General features: G+C 44.0%; 1 protein-coding gene across 1 annotated transcript; it reads right to left on the reverse strand.

The window, feature by feature from the left end:
• Positions 1-1,418: 1,418 nt before the first annotated feature.
• On the reverse strand, positions 1,419-2,393 carry LOC136633576 (olfactory receptor 6N2-like). Its single transcript, XM_066609339.1, has one exon. The coding sequence runs from the start codon at positions 2,391-2,393 to the stop codon at positions 1,419-1,421; it is 975 nt and encodes a 324-aa protein (XP_066465436.1).
• Positions 2,394-17,996: the final 15,603 nt, after the last annotated feature.

The raw sequence follows: 17,996 nt of genomic DNA on the forward strand, positions 1-17,996 counted from the left end.
TTCTCCCTTCCTCTTGCTCCTGCTTGTTCTCTCTCTGTCACTTCTCTATCCTGCCTGGCACTTTTTCTCCTGCCAGGCGCTTCTCTTTTTGTCACTACTCTTCCTGGCACACTCTGCCTTCTATTTATCACCTCTATCACCTGACCAGTTTGTCTGCAGCCAATCACAACCTATATGGTTGCTAGGCTACCTGCCTCATCTGAGTCTCTAGGCATTTTTCTAACCTGTGCAGCTGAATAAAACGACTAACTGGTTGCTAGGTAACCTGCATCAGTTGTGCAAAATGACTCAGATTAAATCCCCAAGGGCCGGTTATTATATTACCGGTCCCCACAGCTAAACAGCGCTATGTAGTGTATTTTATCAGGCCACTACAGGAGCTGTCTGCTTTCTGCAGAAATCAGCTTAGTGCACAAGTACATAGGCCCAGTGAACAGCTAATTGTTGTATGGTTTCTGAAACATATACTGTAACATACGACATGTTTGGTATATATTTAATCTTAAAGGGGTTGTGCCAGGTTTCAAATCTTTCAGATCAGTGGGGATGCAACCACTTGGATTTCCACTGATCCCAAGAGCAGGGCTCCACTAAATACGTAAGCACACCATTGCTCCGTTCATTCCAAGGGGACCGCTAAGGATAACAGAGCTCAGCTATCTCTGGTTAAGCCATTGAATTGAATGTGCCAGAGCTCAATTCATGAGAACAATGGCGAGTCCCATATAACTTTCAAACATGCCACAATCCCTTTAAATTTTTATTTTGTAGCGATTTACTTATTCAGGTAAGGATCAAAGGAAAACGATTGTACAGTGGTGGCGCTTGACCTCTGGAGTATACAATATACTCACAGGTAGCAAAAGTTAGGGTACCTTGCATGGCAGATGCTATGTGTAGTTGAGGATGCCAACAAGCCATTCTGCCTCAGGGTACATTGAAGACACAGAATTAGCACAGCAAACCGAATCTTTGCCCCAGAAGAAGCAAAAATTTGTTATAATAACTGACCTATTTTTTTGCTATTGCTCTTATCACAAGGCCAGTGACCAGTACCTCTGTCCTTAGAGCTGCATGGCGACTTAGACCATGACAGGGGTTGCACAATCAAATATTGTTGAGTAGCCCTGCAAAAACAACTTGTACATCACACAAAATCCATCACTTTTGGAGATTTTGCGACCTGTAGGTTGCAGTCGATGCAACTTGTGAGTAACATCGTAACCCCATCCATTCACCTCACCGAGCGTGCGAGTTCACAGGGCCACTCTCACGCAGCCAATGTTGCCATGTAGCCCTAGGCTAAGTTACATACATATAAAGAGAAGTCCAACTATTTCTTGCCCTTCACCCAACAACAATTATGTCCCACAAAGCCATGAGCGACAGTACAACAAATCATCATAGAAATGTCATTATCAGGCCATAGTTCCATATTTCGGCTTTGTTATAAAATTAGAAATGCACCTGATACACATTGAACGCTTAAAAGCTAACCTGATCTCCTTGTTCCGCAGGCTATAGATGAAAGGATTCAATATAGGGGTAAGTACTGAATAAAAAACAGCTAGAACTCGGTCGTAATACAAAGAGTAACTCTTTGTAAGCCGTACATACATGAATACAATACAGGTAAAAAACAAGAGGACTACAGTCAGGTGTGCCCCGCAGGTGGAGAATGCCTTCATTCGCCCAACAGAGGTCTTTATTTTCAGGATAGCTATAATTATTCTAATGTAGGAAATCATAATAAAGGTGAATGTCACTAGGATAATAAAGCTGTTGATGATAAAATCAGCAAGAACATTAATGGATGTGTCGGTGCAAGCCAAACTGAGCAATGGTGGGAAGTCACAAAAAATATGCTGGATTTCATTACTCTCACAGAAAGGCAACTGAGATATGAGAACGACTTCAGTAATGGGGCACAGAAAACCCAGAGTAAAGCAGACGACGACTAACTTTTTAGTCATCGTGGAAGTCATGATAGAAGGGTAGTTCAGTGGATGACAAATTGCCAAATAACGATCGTAGGCCATAGTGGTGAGAATATAACACTCACTGGCTCCAAGAGAATGGAAGAAGTACGTCTGCAAAAGGCAGCTATAAAAGTGTATGCTCTTCCTTGCAACCAGGAGGTTAATTAACATCTTTGGGATGGTAACTGCTGTATAAAAAACTTCCAGGAAGGATAAAACGCTGATAAAAAAGTACATCGGTTTATGAAGACGTGAATCCGACCTCACAATAGCAAATATAATCACGTTACCGGCAATGATAAGAATGTAAGCAAAAAGAAGACAAATGAAGAGCAAGGTTCCATATCCGTAGAGAGAGGGGAAGCCTACAATAATGAATTCAGTGACTGTGGTGTTCGTGGTCCATTGTTCCATTATTATGTGACCTGTAAAAGGAAATACTTTACTCTTCGGATTGATCTCCTTCAGATATCATTCAATTTATGGCTGTTTTTCTGCACATTGACCATTACCTTACAACATACGGGCTGTCCACGCCCTAACTATATTTAAAGTTAGTAGGTCATGTGACGGCATTACCAAACCAGGACACTGCAATACATAGTTGTCCGATTCCTGCTCCATACACACTGACTGTCACCCAGAGAACAACTGATTGGCTGGTGGACAACCACTTTAAATTCCCTCTTAGTGAAACTTATTAAGGCCAGAATTAAATTCAGTGGCCTTACCCCCTTACAAAAGGTAATTTGAAGTTTAGTTCTGTATTTAGCATTTCATGGAATTTATTTGTTGTTTCGACTGGGTATCTTTTTTATGGCCAGGAATGGGAATCTTAGTGATTCGCCACATTAATCCTTTTCCTATTGTATATCTTGCATACTCCCTCAGATATGACTTTTAGCTTTTATATTAAAATTTTAGTCTTAAAGCCTATGTACACTTTTGCACTCTTTTTTAGTCAATGTGTTTTTGGAAACGAAGACTTTTTGTAATTGGTTTTCATAAAAAATGTCCAATTGTTTGATTTCTATGTTTGTATTGTTTTCCAAGGCACTGGAGGACTGAATTCTTATTAAATTCAGTCAGTAGAAGTAAACTGCCGAGCATTCATTACTGGGGGGGGTAGCAAAGGCATATAACCTTGAGGAATTTTTGAGAGATTACTACTCAAATGTTTTCTGCTGTGGCAGGAAGAAGACAGCAAGACAACACGTTGTCATTTGTAAGCTCATGTGAGTTTTCCAGACAAGGGAGTGCAGTCTATGAAAAGCTTATATGTTATTATTAGATTCACTCCAAGTCATAAGGAGTAAAAGAGGATAAAAAAAAACCCAGTGATATGTTTGGAGGGAGAAAACCATTAAACAGGGCTGTATGTCAGGGTCAGAGATGTGGGGAGATGCTGATCATCTCACTAGCGCCAATGCCCTATCATCCTGTACCTTGTAATACTGCTCTCCATCCAGATCATCTGTGCCGCTCCCACCTGCCCATACTACCATTACGCTTTGTTTTTATGCCCATTTTAGATGAGCTGATTCTCGTTTGAACAAGCGAGTGACATCACCGCTAATTCGTTTGCACTCATTTAGCATGTTTAGGCAGGCAGATCATTGTTGAGAATCGTTCACTTTTCACTTAGGGTTTCATATTCCTATGTGAAACACTGAGCAGAGAGTATTTAAATGCAATCATTAAGTGAAAGAGCCAGCAATGATTTTTATTCCTGCTCAAACTGAACGACAAACAAGAAAAGCACGATTTTCATTCAGACAGAATGTAGGAGAATCTGCAAACCAAGTATGAGGCTATCTAAATGCATGAGAAAGAAAACTCAATGCAGAAAACAGATAAATGTGTTATTTTTTTCTGAAGGGACTTAGTAGGATACTGTAAATGCGTATTCCTTTTTCATGCACAAAAGGTTTCTACAGAATTCAAAGAGAATATCCACCTTTTAATATGATGGTTTTATGCCTTATTCAGACATGCATAATGGTTTTCCATGTGCGGTCCATCTGTACAACCAACTGCACATGAACAGCACCTAAACCCATTAAAGGCAATGGGGCTATTCAGACAAGCAGTTTTTAAATATTTTTTTTAACATAAGCGCATGTAATTATTGCAACATGTCCTATCCTGAACTGTATTTTCAGACGACAGTTATCCATTCAAGTCAAGAGGTGCGCAAAAAGAAAAAAAATTGAAGCGCTTACAGGTAAAATCCATGTGATCTCCTTTTATTAATGGATTGTTGCTAAGCAATGCAAGGTATAAAAAGAGAGACAACAGATGACACACAGCCAATATGGATGATAAATGGACATTTCCAAGGATTAAAAATCAGTACGCCTTTTGCAAACCAAAATTGGACATGCTTGTATTAATAGGGCCTTAGGTCCAACATTTTGGGTTGCTTCATTTCTGAACACAAATGTAGCAATTGATCAATGTTTGTCGTGTCGCAAATATTTATTTGCTATGATGAATGTTCTTACATAATTCGCATAACTTGGCCGCCACAATACATGTATGGCTGCACTACGCAAATAGTTTAAGTTTAATACGAACATATGGCACTTGGTGCAAAGCTCCAAATCCCCATGGAAAGACATAAATAATAAGATAGCAGCTAGCTAATTGCCAACTTAATGATCAAGCACTTTTTATCGCTTTTACATTGGTACAACCCAAGAGCCATAAAATCTCTGTTTCGGCAAAATAACAAAAGGCAGCCTTGTTTTTGTGGGTCGTATATTCTAATAGTATCATGTTAGGGTACATATAATGTATGGTTTAAAGCTTATTCATTTTTTTTTGAGGGGGGGGGGGGGGGGGGGAGAAAAAAAATTCCACCATTGGATAGCTGTATTGACTAATTGCCGCCACTTGGGCCATTATAACAAAACTGTTAAGAGGTGTTGGGACCAGTGGATGCATGAGGGCACACAAGGTGATCGGGCTCAGGACGCCCTCAACAGACCACCATTAGATAGGATCATGTGTTTGTCCAACAAGCACGAGCAGCTCCAACTGTTTCACTGTCCGCCATCCAGAGGCAGGGGGCACCATCATTACAACCCTATCATTTTGAACCATTTTGCACACGCCGCTCATTATATGTACTGTTTTTGGCACTGACTCACCACTGCCTCCATTTGCAGTGGTGACTAGTGGAACCAGGTTGTCTTCAGTGATGAATCCAGGTTCAGTTTGGGCACGGATAACAGGCATGTTTGTTTCTGGAGATCTAGAGGTGAGCGCCTCAATCCTGCCTTTGCTGTGGAGCGGCACACTGCCCCCTCCTGGTGTGGTGGTCTGGCGGGCCATCACATACGACAGTTGGTCACCTCTAGTAGTGGTAGAAGGGACAATGACAGCTCAGCAATATGTTTAGGACATCCTGCAGGCACATGTGTTTTTCTCATGGCGGCTTCCAAGAGGCATTTTCCAGCAGGAGTTACAGCAAATGTGGACTGATATGTCGCAGGATACCATACAGAACCGGAATGCCTTTATGCCCACCTGTATCGCACATCCAAGCAAAAGGCAGCCCAAGTATTCAGTTTATTGCAATAAAGTCTCCTTTTGCTCCGATATCAATCACTTACCTATGTCAATGTTACAATCACACATAAAAAGTTTTATTAGATTCCGACAACTCCTTCCAGGTGCTTGATTTTTTTTTCTTACAATGAGTGCTTTTTTTTAATTTAGAACAGAATATAAAAGAAAAAAAGATTGTATTTGCATCACTGCTTTCCACAGCCAATAACATTTTTAGTTTTTCGCCAAGTGAGTTTTTTGTTTTTGAGACGAGTTGTAGTTTCCATTTGTACCATTTTAGAGTTCATGGGACTTTTTGATCCCTTTTTACTGCAATTTTTTGGGGATGGATGAATGAAAAAAATTGTATTTTTGGCATTGCTTGGTTTTCTTTTTTCATTTTTTTTTTTTTTAAACACTGCTCACCATATGGGATAACGGACAATGTCTTTATAGTACTGGTCATTATTAACGTGGTGACATGTAGGGGATGTTTTTTTTCTAACCCCTTTTCCCCCATAATAAAGGGTGTTTGTAGGGAAAAGGTTTTTCAAAAATAAGCTTTAACTTCAGTTTTTTCAGCAATTTGTTGTTTCTCATGGGGACTTGAAGATGCAATCGTTCGATTGATGGTATACACAACACTAATTATATATGAAGTGTAGCGTACTTATGACAGCTGAGCAATCAGACCTTGCTGAAGGCAGGGTGTAAAAGGCTGGCATGCCTGGCAAATCCAGAGGCCTTCATCAGGCCTCCACCTGCCATTGGAGCCCATCGGCACCCCACAATCTCATTACAGGGTGCCGATGGGCGACAGGGGAAGCCTCCTGTCTATTACCCACTTACATGTTGCAATCTTTAGGGAGGTCTACCACACTCTCTAAACTAACTCTACCCCCATTTAACCTTCCACAGCATATTGCCCCTCAGAACCCAACTCCTTGGTCCCACTCTATTCCACCCACCCTGTACACCTAAAAAAAAACCTTCATATCCGTATCTACACAAGATATCGGCTACAGTAGCTTTATGTATACTACCTTATTTACAGAACAAGTACGTGTAGCTTATCTCGCCTATTTCCAGATAGCCTGTAAGTTTTGTGAGCAGGGCCCTCACCCCTATTGGTCAAACTGTTTAGTAGTTTAATACTGTATTCACTGTCCGATTTTGTCCCAGTAGATCCCATTATCCTAGAGTGTGGCCCTTTGTGCTTCTGGATATTTTCAGAACAAGAATGGAACTGTATGGAGACTTTTCTGATATTTTTGCCAGGAAGGTCAAAAAGTAGAACCCCTGATAGAAGCCTAAAAAAAATGCAAACCGTAACCAATACTGTAACCTACTGATATAAGTACATATCAGCAACTGATCATCTATTTTCACATTACTAAATATCATAAAAATTCTTAGGCAAATGATGACGTTATATTTATAGGGTTCTACAATATAAAATCATTCTTCTGATTCACTTACCTTAAGTTATTTTGTGCTTTACATGAAAAATGTATTTTTTAATATGCAGTGACTGCTGGTGGGTATGATACACCAACATGATAACAATATGCCACAACTATTTTTTTTTATATATACCCACTAAACATCTGGTGGGAATTATCCTAAGGCTATACACAGGAGATGAAAGTAAACCCCTGGCTTATTAGGATGTTTATTGGTGCTAACAGCAATACAAATACACACGTTTTACTATAATTTATTTGGGGGTTTAAAATTAACGGGTTATCTCATTAGAGACAACTCCTTTCTACATCGTTCCCCAGAGCAATCTGCCGCATTACACAACACATAGTAAATTCATTTGCTCCATTCTTTTTCATTATAGTTAAATGTGACGCGTGCCAGGTTAGAGCTTTGTACGCATCGTATTGTTTATGCGGGTTCATACTCCGATGATACTCATTTAATGAGGGGCCGGGGGGGATAGCATATCAGTTAGGCCAGGCTCACAAACATGCCGGATTCTACATGCGGATATCCACAGTGGAAGACCTGCATATGATTGTGGAAGTGAATTGCATATGCGTGCAGTTTTCCACGTGGATATACATTTAAGGACAGAGTATTGTCCGCATAGAAGAATGAATACAAGCAGGTAATAACATGAGAAAGTAGCCCAACTCCCTGGACACACCCATCTATCGCTCAGGCAACATTTCCTTGTGCTATCGTGGTAAGAGCTGTTCTGAGAGCCTTCAGGACGGGATACTGCTCTTTCAGCTGGGATGGTTTATACTACTTTTTTGAAGTAGTATAGACCACTAAAAGGGGGGGAAAAAAAACAACACACATTCTCCTGGAGAAAAAGCACAGAAGAATAAGTGGAGGTTGCAGACAACAGGCTGGATGGGTGAGTTGCTCCCCAGACTCTATCCAACATGGTCCTGCTTTCAGTATTCAATTCGTATCTGGTCTTCTAGCAACTTGTGCAAAAATCTGTGTCTAAATTAAATGCAACTGCATATACACTGCGGATTACCGCTATTATATTTGTGAGCATTTTGCATATCTCTATTTATATACGGTGTGAGGGATTAGCGTTTAGGGGCAGTAGCAGCGTGGGCATCCGCGGCCAGAGACAGCGACACCGGGCAACAACGTGCTTTAGTCCAGGCTTTGACTGGCTTTATTGCAGCAGAAACAAAACAAATAAGCCCGGCCTTGACTTCAGGCCAACATAAAATAATCACCTGCTCGTCTGAGCACTCACTATACATATGCTTGTTCCTGACTACTCACTGTCAGAATACTTCTTGCTTGCTGCACACAGCCAGTCCGGTCCTCAGACCTGTGGAAGTCTCACCAAACCCTCCTGGGTGTTGAGGTTAGGGGCGTCACCCTGTCAACCTCGCCTTTTGGCTCTCTCACAGCCCACACGCTGGGCTAGCCGGGCTCCTTGCTCCACAGAGCCCTCTCCTCTGGCTCTCAGCCAGACGCCCCCTCCTCTGGCTCTCAGCCAGACGCCCCCTCCTCTGGCTCTCAGCCAGACGCCCCCTCCTCTGGCTCTCACCCAGACGCCCCCTCCTCTGGCTCTCAGCCAGACGCCCCCTCCTCTGGCTCTCAGCCAGACGCTCCCTCTCTGACCTGCAGGCCCAGGCTTTATAAGGCCTGGTACCAGCCCCACCTGGTACGTGGGAGTGGTCATCCCACCCTTCACTTTGACCACTCCCGGAAAGCCGGCCCGGACTATGCGGCTTGGAGCCATTTACCAAACTACAACGTGTCAGTAACATAGCGTTACTGACACAGAAATGCTGGCTTCCTCCACCGAGCCCAGGCCGCTCGGTGGCACGTATCCACCCTCCAGCATTTTATCAGTCACTGTCTCACATACCCTCCCCCTCTGTTCGAGCCCATGGGTTCGGACACTTAGCTGTCCTGAAATGCGTCCTTGACAAGGCCTGGGTGTTGGGCCTTGGTCCCACGCTCAAAGTCTTTTCTTCTTGGCCCTCCAGGGTCAAAGCTCCAGGCTCGGGGGTCTCTTTGTAGTGCAAGAACCTTGTCTCTGTGTTCTTCCAGTTCCTTTACCTCTGCCGCTGATTTTTTTCTTGGTAGTATTCAGTTCGCTGATGAGCTGGTCCTTGGAGCCAGCATCCCTGTGATAGGCTTCTACCACTTGGACAAACAGTTTCTTCACTTTTGGGGTTTGCTTTTGTACGTCACTATTCTTTTGCTGCAGTTCTTTCAAGACTTCTGTATCCACTTGTGAGACCTTCTGAGCCTCAGTAGTCTCCTTTTGTAAACATAAATTGGCACTCTTTACTACTTGTAACTTTTTCAGATTCTTTAACACAATCCCCTTTTTTCTTTTCTGTCTGAACTGGGTTTTAGACATGTCTGGTCTCAGAACACTTCTTTCAGCCGCTTGGCTGTCTGATTTACAGCATTTTATCTTCATGCACAACTTCTCTGAGAACTGCTGAAGTTCTGCTTTGCCTGACACTACCTTCAGGGGGCGCTTCAGGGTTAGCGCTTCAGTCTCTTTCATACAGACCCTTTCTTCAGCACGCTCACATTCAGTGACATATCTTGCAGACCTGATTTTCTCTTCTGTGAGCTGCTGTTCACATAGTTGCTGTGTCTTTCTTAGCTTGGATACATGGTCCTTTTGGAGACCAAACTTCACAGAAGCACCTTCTATCTCTTGCTGAAGATGTACTTTAACCTTCTCGAGCTTGTCACAAGCAGCTGTCTTCTCTACATACTGCTGCCTTGTAGTTTCTAATTCTCCTTGTATTTCTCTTTTCTGCTCTTCCACAGAAACCAGACACAAAGCACTCTTCTCCAGTCTAACTTCCAGATCCACCACCTCAGCCTGAAGTGTTGCAATCTGCTCTGATAGCTTTTGCATCCTCCCCTACTTGCTTGAGGAGCACATTTTTCTCATCTTGCATAGCCTTCAGGTGTGCACTGAGACCAAGCTTCTGCTGCTTCTGTTCTTGCAGTAACTTCTGAGACTCTTCAGTCTGAGCTTCCAGCTTCTCCTGCAGCTTGCTCACCGGCTCAGACAATGCTGTCTGCACACTGTCACCTTCGGCTATTTTTATTTGTAGCTCTTGAAGCTGCATCTCTACGGTGTCTTTCTTGCATTCATATGCATACTTGTCTTCCAATAACCCCTTCACCTTTTGGGACAGCTCAAGACACTCATTTTCCAATGTTTCTTTCACTTTTTCAAGTTGCTTCAACAGCTTGGACAGTTTCCCCACAGCTACAGCATGACTCCGTTCCAGCTCCTGGATTTGGGTTCCATGTACTTCAGCTTCCTCATCCAAGCTCATCTGTAGCTGGGACACCAGTCTCTCAAGCAGCACTTCCTGGTTTTCCTTGTGACCCAGTAAGTCGTCCAAGAACTCTGCTTGCTTTTTGGTCTTACAGAAAGCTGAGTGCAGTATTTCCAGCTCTTCCTTGAGCTGACTTACTTGGCACTCCCAGTCACCATTTTTCTTTGCTAGCTGCATTTTCAACTCTTGGGTTTTCATTTGCAGTTTCTTACAGTCCTGTTCATACTGCGCAGCTTGTGCCTCCAGACATACTCTGCGGTCAGCTTCCTCCTTAGCCAACCTCTCAAAATGCTCCTTCTCCTTTAAGAGAGCTGCACTTTTTGTTTTCAGCTGCTCCACCTCTTGGAGACTAGTTTCTTTCTCAAACTGTGTTTTCAACTTTTCACACTTAGGGGCTTGTTCTCCCAACACAGCCATGTGATCCGTTTCAGTTTGTCGTATAAGGGGCTCATTCCCTGTAGTCTTGAGTGAGTCTGTCAGTGTAGCCAACTGCTTTATTAGGCGTTGCCTTTCCTCCTGCTGCACCCGCATAGCCTCTCCATGGGCTTTCAGCTGCTGAGCCATGGCCTCCTGTTGTGCTTTCCGCTGTTGAGCCATGGTCTCCTGTTGCAGCACTATCTCTGGCATCCATTGCTCCAGCCATTCCTCCATACTGGCTGTATCTGGTTGCTGCGCCGTTGCAGCTTCCACCCGGGACATGGGGTTATGGCACGCTCAGACAATCTCTCTTTCGGCGGTTGCCCTTAGCAACGGTTCTCCAGTTGCTGCAGCAGAATGTCCATTAACTGGTGTATGTCTCTTTAAGACCGCTGCCCGCATCCAAACACCATATGTGAGGGATTAGCGTTTAGGGGCAGTAGCAGCGAGGGCATCCGCGGCCAGAGTCAGTGAAACCGGGCAACAACGTTCTTTAGTCCAGGCTTTGACTGGCTTTATTGCAGCAGAAACAAAACAAATAAACCTGGCCTTGACTTCAGGCCAACATAAAATAATCACCTGCTCGTCTGAGCACTCACTATACATATGCTTGTTCCTGACTACTCACTGTCAGAATACTTCTTGCTTGCTGCACACAGCCAGTCCGGTCCTCAGACCTGTGGAAGTCTCACCACACCCTCCTGGGTGTTGAGGTTAGGGGCGTCACCCTGTCAACCTCGCCTTTTGGCTCTCTCACAGCCCACACGCTGGGCTAGCCGGGCTCCTTACTCCACAGAGCCCCCTCTCTGGCTCTCAGCCAGACGCGCCCTCTCTGACCTGCAGGCCCAGGCTTTATAACGCCTGGTACCAGCCCCACCTGGTACGTGGGAGTGGTCATCCCACCCTTCACTTTGACCACTCCCGGAAAGCCGGCCCGGACAATGCGGCTTGGAGCCACTTACCAAACTACAACGTGTCAGTAACATAGCATTACTGACACAGAAATGCTGGCTTCCTCCACCGAGCCCAGGCCGCTCGGTGGCACGTATCCACCCTCCAGCATTTTATCAGTCACTGTCTCACAACGGGTTGAAGTTTTTCCCTTTCTGGTAATCATATGAATTTATATTAGCATAGTGTGCAAGGCTGAAAAAACAGACAAATGTTATCTACTTCAGTCTATTATCCCCAAATGTTGATCCAGAGCAAGGCATAAAACCTCAAATGAGGTAGAAGCCATTTTAGAGAAAAAAAAATCCTTACCAACTCCAATCTGGCAATCGGAATAATCCCCGGCTCACTGACCCTTCTGAAGTAGCCAGTTACTATAATATGTAATATTACAATGCTCAAGAAAGGCATCCTGGCCCCTCGTTAATCTTTTAGCAAGTACGCCATCACCACGTCCTCAGGCAGAGTTCCATAGTCTCACTGCTCTTACAGTAAAGAACCCCCTTCTATGTCGGTGTAGAAACCTTCTTTCCTCTAGACATAAAGGGCGTCCCCTTGTTACAGTCACAGTCCTGGGTATAAATAGATGATGGGAGAGATCTCTGTATTGTTCTCTGATATATTTATACATAGTTATTAGGTCGCCCCTCAGCCGTCTGTCTTCTAAACTGAATAACCACAATTTTGATAACCTCTCTGGGTATTGTAAGCCGCCCATTGAGTTGATTAGTTTAGTTGCCCGCCCTTGTTCCTGCTCAAGCTCAGATATGGGCTTGAGTACCGGTGCCCAAAACTGTACACAATATTCCATGTGTGGGTGTGGTCTGACCAGTGACTTGTAAAGAGGAAGAACAATGTTCTCCTCATGTGCCCTTAAACATCTTTTGATCCACCCCATGATCCTATTTGCCTTGGCAGCAGCTGCCTGACACTTGTTGCTCCAGTAAACTAAAATCCCCAAGTCCTTAACCATGTACGTGTTCCCCAGTGGTTTCCCATTTAGCGTGTAATGGTGACATGTATTTCCCCTGTCCATGTACATAACCTTACATTTATTAGTGTTAAACCTCATTTGCCACTTTTCTGCCCAATCCTCCAATTTATCCAGATCCATTTGCAACCGCATTCTGTCCTCTTAAGTTAATGACTTTCTTTAGTTTTGAATCTGCAAATATTGATCATTTACTGTACAATCCCACTACAATGTCATTAATAAATATATATAAAAAAAGAATACTGCCCAGTACTGACCCCTGTGGTAGCCAATAGTAACAGTGACTTAAATCAGAGTATGTACCATTTATAAGCACCCTCTGCTTTCCATCATTGAGCCAATTATTTACTCATTCACACACAGTCTCAGGCCTCCTTCCAACGATTCGGCCGTAGGCGATGAAAAATCTCATGAATAAATCATAGCTGAGATCAAGTCCTGATCTTTAACCGCGTATTTTCTGCCGCTGACACGGGCGGCTACAATGTATGGGCAAAAAAATATGCTGTAGCGCGGAAATCACTCGATCGGCACTATTGGCCTTTATTTTGCAAAAACAATGTACCAATTTTCTCACTGCAGATGAATACTGCCCCTCAGTCCCACATCAACTGTTTCCTTCCTCAAGCAGTTTCTCCGCCCTCAAAATGCAACTATACTTTTTGAACCAAATAACTCTGTGACTTGTGTTGGACACGTAACCCAACTTACTAGTCAGTCCATATTCTTTCCCTAGAATTGATCTTACGCACTTAACAAACATCCTTTTCGATGAAGTAGTTGGCTGCAAAATCATCTCTGATCATGCCTCCGTTTCCCTAATTCTAGGTGTCCCGTTTCCCTGTAAACCCACCAAATCTTGGAGCTACCCCTCTTACTTATAGGATTCCAACTGCTTTAAAATAATTCATCAAAATTGTACACTGGGAAGATATTGCCCTTTTACAGGCCACATTGAAGGGGTCATATAACTTGTACGTAAATTGTAAGCGCAAATAGGAAGCATCTAAATTTCACTCCTATCACAACAACCTACTGAAAACAGAATTGCAGTTCAGCTCCAATCATTTCAGTGGGGATGAGCTACCCTTGAATAGAAAGCCAAGTACTTAAAGGGGTTGTCCCGCGAAAGCAAGTGGGGGTATACACTTCTGTATGGTCATATTAATGCACTTTGTAATATACATTGTGCATTAATTATGAGCCATACAGAAGTTATTCACTTACCTGTTCCGTTGCTGGCGTCCTCGTCTCCATGGTGCCGTCTAATTTTCAGCGTCTAATCTCCCGATTAGACGCGCTTGCGCAGTCCGGTCTTCTCTGTGTTGAATGGGGCGCTCGTGCTGGAGAGCTGCTCCTCGTAGCTCCGCCCCGTCACGTGTGCCGATTCCAGCCAATCAGGAGGCTGGAATCGGCAATGGAACGCACAGAAGCCCTGTGGTCCACCGAGGGTGAAGATCCCGGCGGCCATCTTCGCAAGGTAAGTATGAAGTCACCGGAGCGCGGGGATTCGGGTAAGTACTACCCGGTTTTTTTTTTAATCCCTGCATAGGGTTTGTCTCGCGCCGAACGGGGGGGGCTATTGAAAAAAAAAAAACCGTTTCGGCGCGGGACAACCCCTTTAAGACGCCCAACCCTTACTAAACACGCAACTAAGAGGCTCGACCTAAAATAAGGCAACATAAATACTTTGACAATTCTAATTGCCAAAGGCAAAAAAATACTTTATTATTCAAAAAGACAACATCGAATGTTTAAAATAAAGGGGCAATTGGTGGTAGCAATGAAATGTGACCAACAGTAATCAGTTAGTATCGTGTGTAATTGTGCATATACACACAAACATAGGCCTGGATGGCCAACTTCCAAAAGCCTGCGTAGAAATTAATAAGTCAGCACCACCAAAACCCTATTAAAATCTAATCTATAGCCACCCTAAAATGTTTCATGTCTCAGTGGGAGCAACAACCAGGGCTATAGTGATAACATAAATACTTTAGATGGTGAAATTAGCTAGACCTTCTTTTGGCCCAACTAACACACCCTGAAGCCGCACATCGACCAACCCTCAAACTACAAGACCCTACATCGCAAAAACCAACCTAAGACAATGCATGTAAAGTGCTGTGTCTGTGTATAATAGACAGTATGTGGTCTGTTGTCCATATGCTGTCTAATGCAAGTTGTGCGCGAGTCTCAACTTCCACCTAAACCAAGGGTGGATTCACACATGCAGTTCTGTAACAGGTTTGTGAGCCAAAGGAGCGGCTAGAAGACAAAAAATATGTCTTCCCACATAAGCGACAGAGCCTCTGGCCACAGATTCTGACACAAATGTGAAACCGGCCTCAAATCTACTGGATCAAAACTGCATCAAATTTGATAGCCTAAGGCCTCATGTTCAAGGGCAAAAGAAGAATTAAAATCCGCAGCGGATTTTAACTCTTCTCCTGCCCGCGGATCCGCATCCCATAGGGATGTATTGACCACCCACGGGTAGATAAATACCCGCGGATGGTCAATAAAAGTGATTTTTTTTTTAAATGGAGCATGAAAAAATCTGGACCATGCTCCATTTTCGTGCGGGTCTCCCGCGGGGAATGGCTCCCGCGGGCTTCTATTGAGACCAAAATAGGAATTTACTCACCCGCTTCGGTTCTTCCCTTCGCCGCGGCTCCATCTTCTCTCTGTTGCGGCCGGATCTTTTTTCTTCGGGCCGGCGCATGCGCGGGACACGTCACCGACGTCATCCTGCGCATCCGCCGGGTCGAAGAAAGAAAATCCAGCCGCAATGCAGAGAAGATGACGCCGCGGCGAAGGAAGGATCCGGAGCGGGCGAGAGGTAAGTTTATTCTTATTTTTATGCCTCATGTCCGCGGGGCAGGAGGGACCCGCTACGGATTCTCCATGGGGAATCCGTAGTGGGCCTGATTTTCCCCGTGGACATGAGGCCTAAGGAAACATCCTAATTAGAGGTGAGCAAGCGTACTCGCTAAGGCAAACTACTCGAGAGAGTAGTGCCTTATGCGAGTACCTGCCCACTCGTCTCAATAGATTCGGGTGCCAGCAGGGGAGAGCGGGGAGGAACGGGGAGGAACGGGGAGATCTCTCTAACTCTCTCCCACCTGCCCACTCCCGCAACTCACCGCTTTCCCCCGCTGGCACCCGAATCTTTTGAGACGAGCGGGCAGGCACTCGCATAAGGCACTACTCGCTCGAGTAGTTTGCCTTAGCGAGTACGCTCGCTCATCTGTAACTCTAATTGTTTTAATGCTTGACGCAATGTAACACACAGACCATGATAGAAATATGCTTAGTAAAGTTGTATCACAGAATAATTTGCATTTCAGATAACTTCTTCCAGCAGATGACCTTGATAGGACTAGAATTCTTGGTTTAATTAATTGAGAATCTCCAGGTATTTGTGTTACTGGATCATAAGCCATTCTAATTAGAGAAACTCTCCCCGGACAAGATGTTTGTTACATACCAAGTGCTAATGATGTATCCTTGATGTTTCCGGACTAAACTATAGTTTTATGTACTGGGAGTTAATCCACAGAGAATGATTTTCTGAAGTGGAAGGAAGTAATGAGCTTGGCTTTGTGTAACCAAACCACTAGTGATTAAGACCCTAGCTAATTACTGTGCCAAGATAACATACAATGATATGATCAGTGTTACTGAATAATAGAAGAAATATTGTTACAGCTCTATATGAAAATATTCCATACACTAATATATGCAGCCAAAGACCTGGACCCCCATCGCTCTACTAAAACAAGCTTAGATCACTACAGAACCCTCTGGTGATATCAGCTCGATTCAGTAGAACATTGGAGTTCCAGGATGTTGAAAAGCAGGGGGCCTTCGTCTTAGTGTAAACCTGGCTTGCACCAGCACCTGAAGCGATCTCCGACCGTCTGGATGCCTTACTCCAAACAGAACATAAGACTTCTGTCCTAAAATATTGACTCTTTAATGAGCTTACTCAAGATCAGACACTGGTTCAAATTCTGTCACCATTCTAGTGGTTGTCCAGGACTATGAAAAAAGAATCTGCTGTTTATGGAGATGCAGACCCATGTCTATCCAAGATCATGTCTCACATTGCAGCTCATCCCCACTAAAATGATTGGAGCTGAACTGCAATTCATGGTCAAGCCCATGAACAGGAAAGGCGCAGTTTCTGAAAAAACAGCAGACTGGACAACCACTTTAATAGCATGACCCCAGTCCTCCTCCTCCTCCATGACCCCAGTCCTCCTCCTCCTCCTCCATGACCCCAGTCGTCCTCCTCCTCCATGACCCCAGTCCTCCTCCTCTTCCATGACCCCAGTCCTCGTCGTCCTCCTCCATGATTTTCCTACCTTGTACCTGAAATAAAAAGGTACATTATCCCCTTATTGACTGGTCTATTTTGAACCTGAATGACCAAGCGATTATCTTAATTTTTCATATTTAAATTGCAAGCGTCAAAACTTTGTTTTGTAGGCATAGCCATGAGAACATGGTTTTCATAGGGCAAGTTGCATATATATATATTTTTTAATGGTACCACTTTGGGGTACATGTGGTGGGTGTGTATATATACATATCTTATTTTTCCCAGGCCGTACACTTACATCATGAAGGTTCAAGATTTGTATGGATGGGGAGCGAGTCTCAACCCCACTCTATACAATGCCAGTGCAGGCTGTTTCTTATAGCTCACACCGACTTGCAACAGCTCTGATCAGCAGCGCCGCTGATCAGATCTATTAACTCTTTAAATGCCTCTTTCTATAGAGTTAGGAACCCATCCATCAAGGTTCGCCTGGACGCGGCAGGTCGGCTCATATAATTTAATCAGATTATTCACCAAGAACCTTTTTCATATTTTCTATGTGGTTAGTATAAACTGCAGTTGTGCATTTTTATGCAGATATTAAATGTGTGCGAGTGCTGAAGGGTATTTGTTACTACAATTCTTGAAGCCATAGCTTAATGTGCACCGTCACACTTAAACACAAGTCTGCACATCCAGCAAATGATTATTATTTTTTTTTGCTGCATGAAGTATCAATTTACAATCTACTGGCACGGGACAATTATCGTTCAGAACTAGAGATGAGCGAGTATACTCGCTAAGGCACATTACTCGAGCGAGTAGTGCCTTAGCTGAGTATCTCCCCGCTCGTCTCTAAAGATTCGGGGACCGGCGTGGGTGACAGGTGAGTTGGGGGGGGGGGGGAGAGAGAGAGGGAGAGAGAGAGATCTCCCCTCCATTCTTCCCCGCTCTCCCCCGCCCCCCCCCCC

Source organism: Eleutherodactylus coqui, chromosome 6 (genome assembly GCF_035609145.1).
Source record: "Eleutherodactylus coqui strain aEleCoq1 chromosome 6, aEleCoq1.hap1, whole genome shotgun sequence".
Lineage (NCBI taxonomy): Eukaryota > Metazoa > Chordata > Amphibia > Anura > Eleutherodactylidae > Eleutherodactylus > Eleutherodactylus coqui.

What these genes read in the sequence shown, in the direction of transcription:
- LOC136633576 (XM_066609339.1), bottom strand. Translation starts at nt 2,393, where the DNA reads ATGGAACAATGGACCACGAACACCACAGTCACTGAATTCATTATTGTA.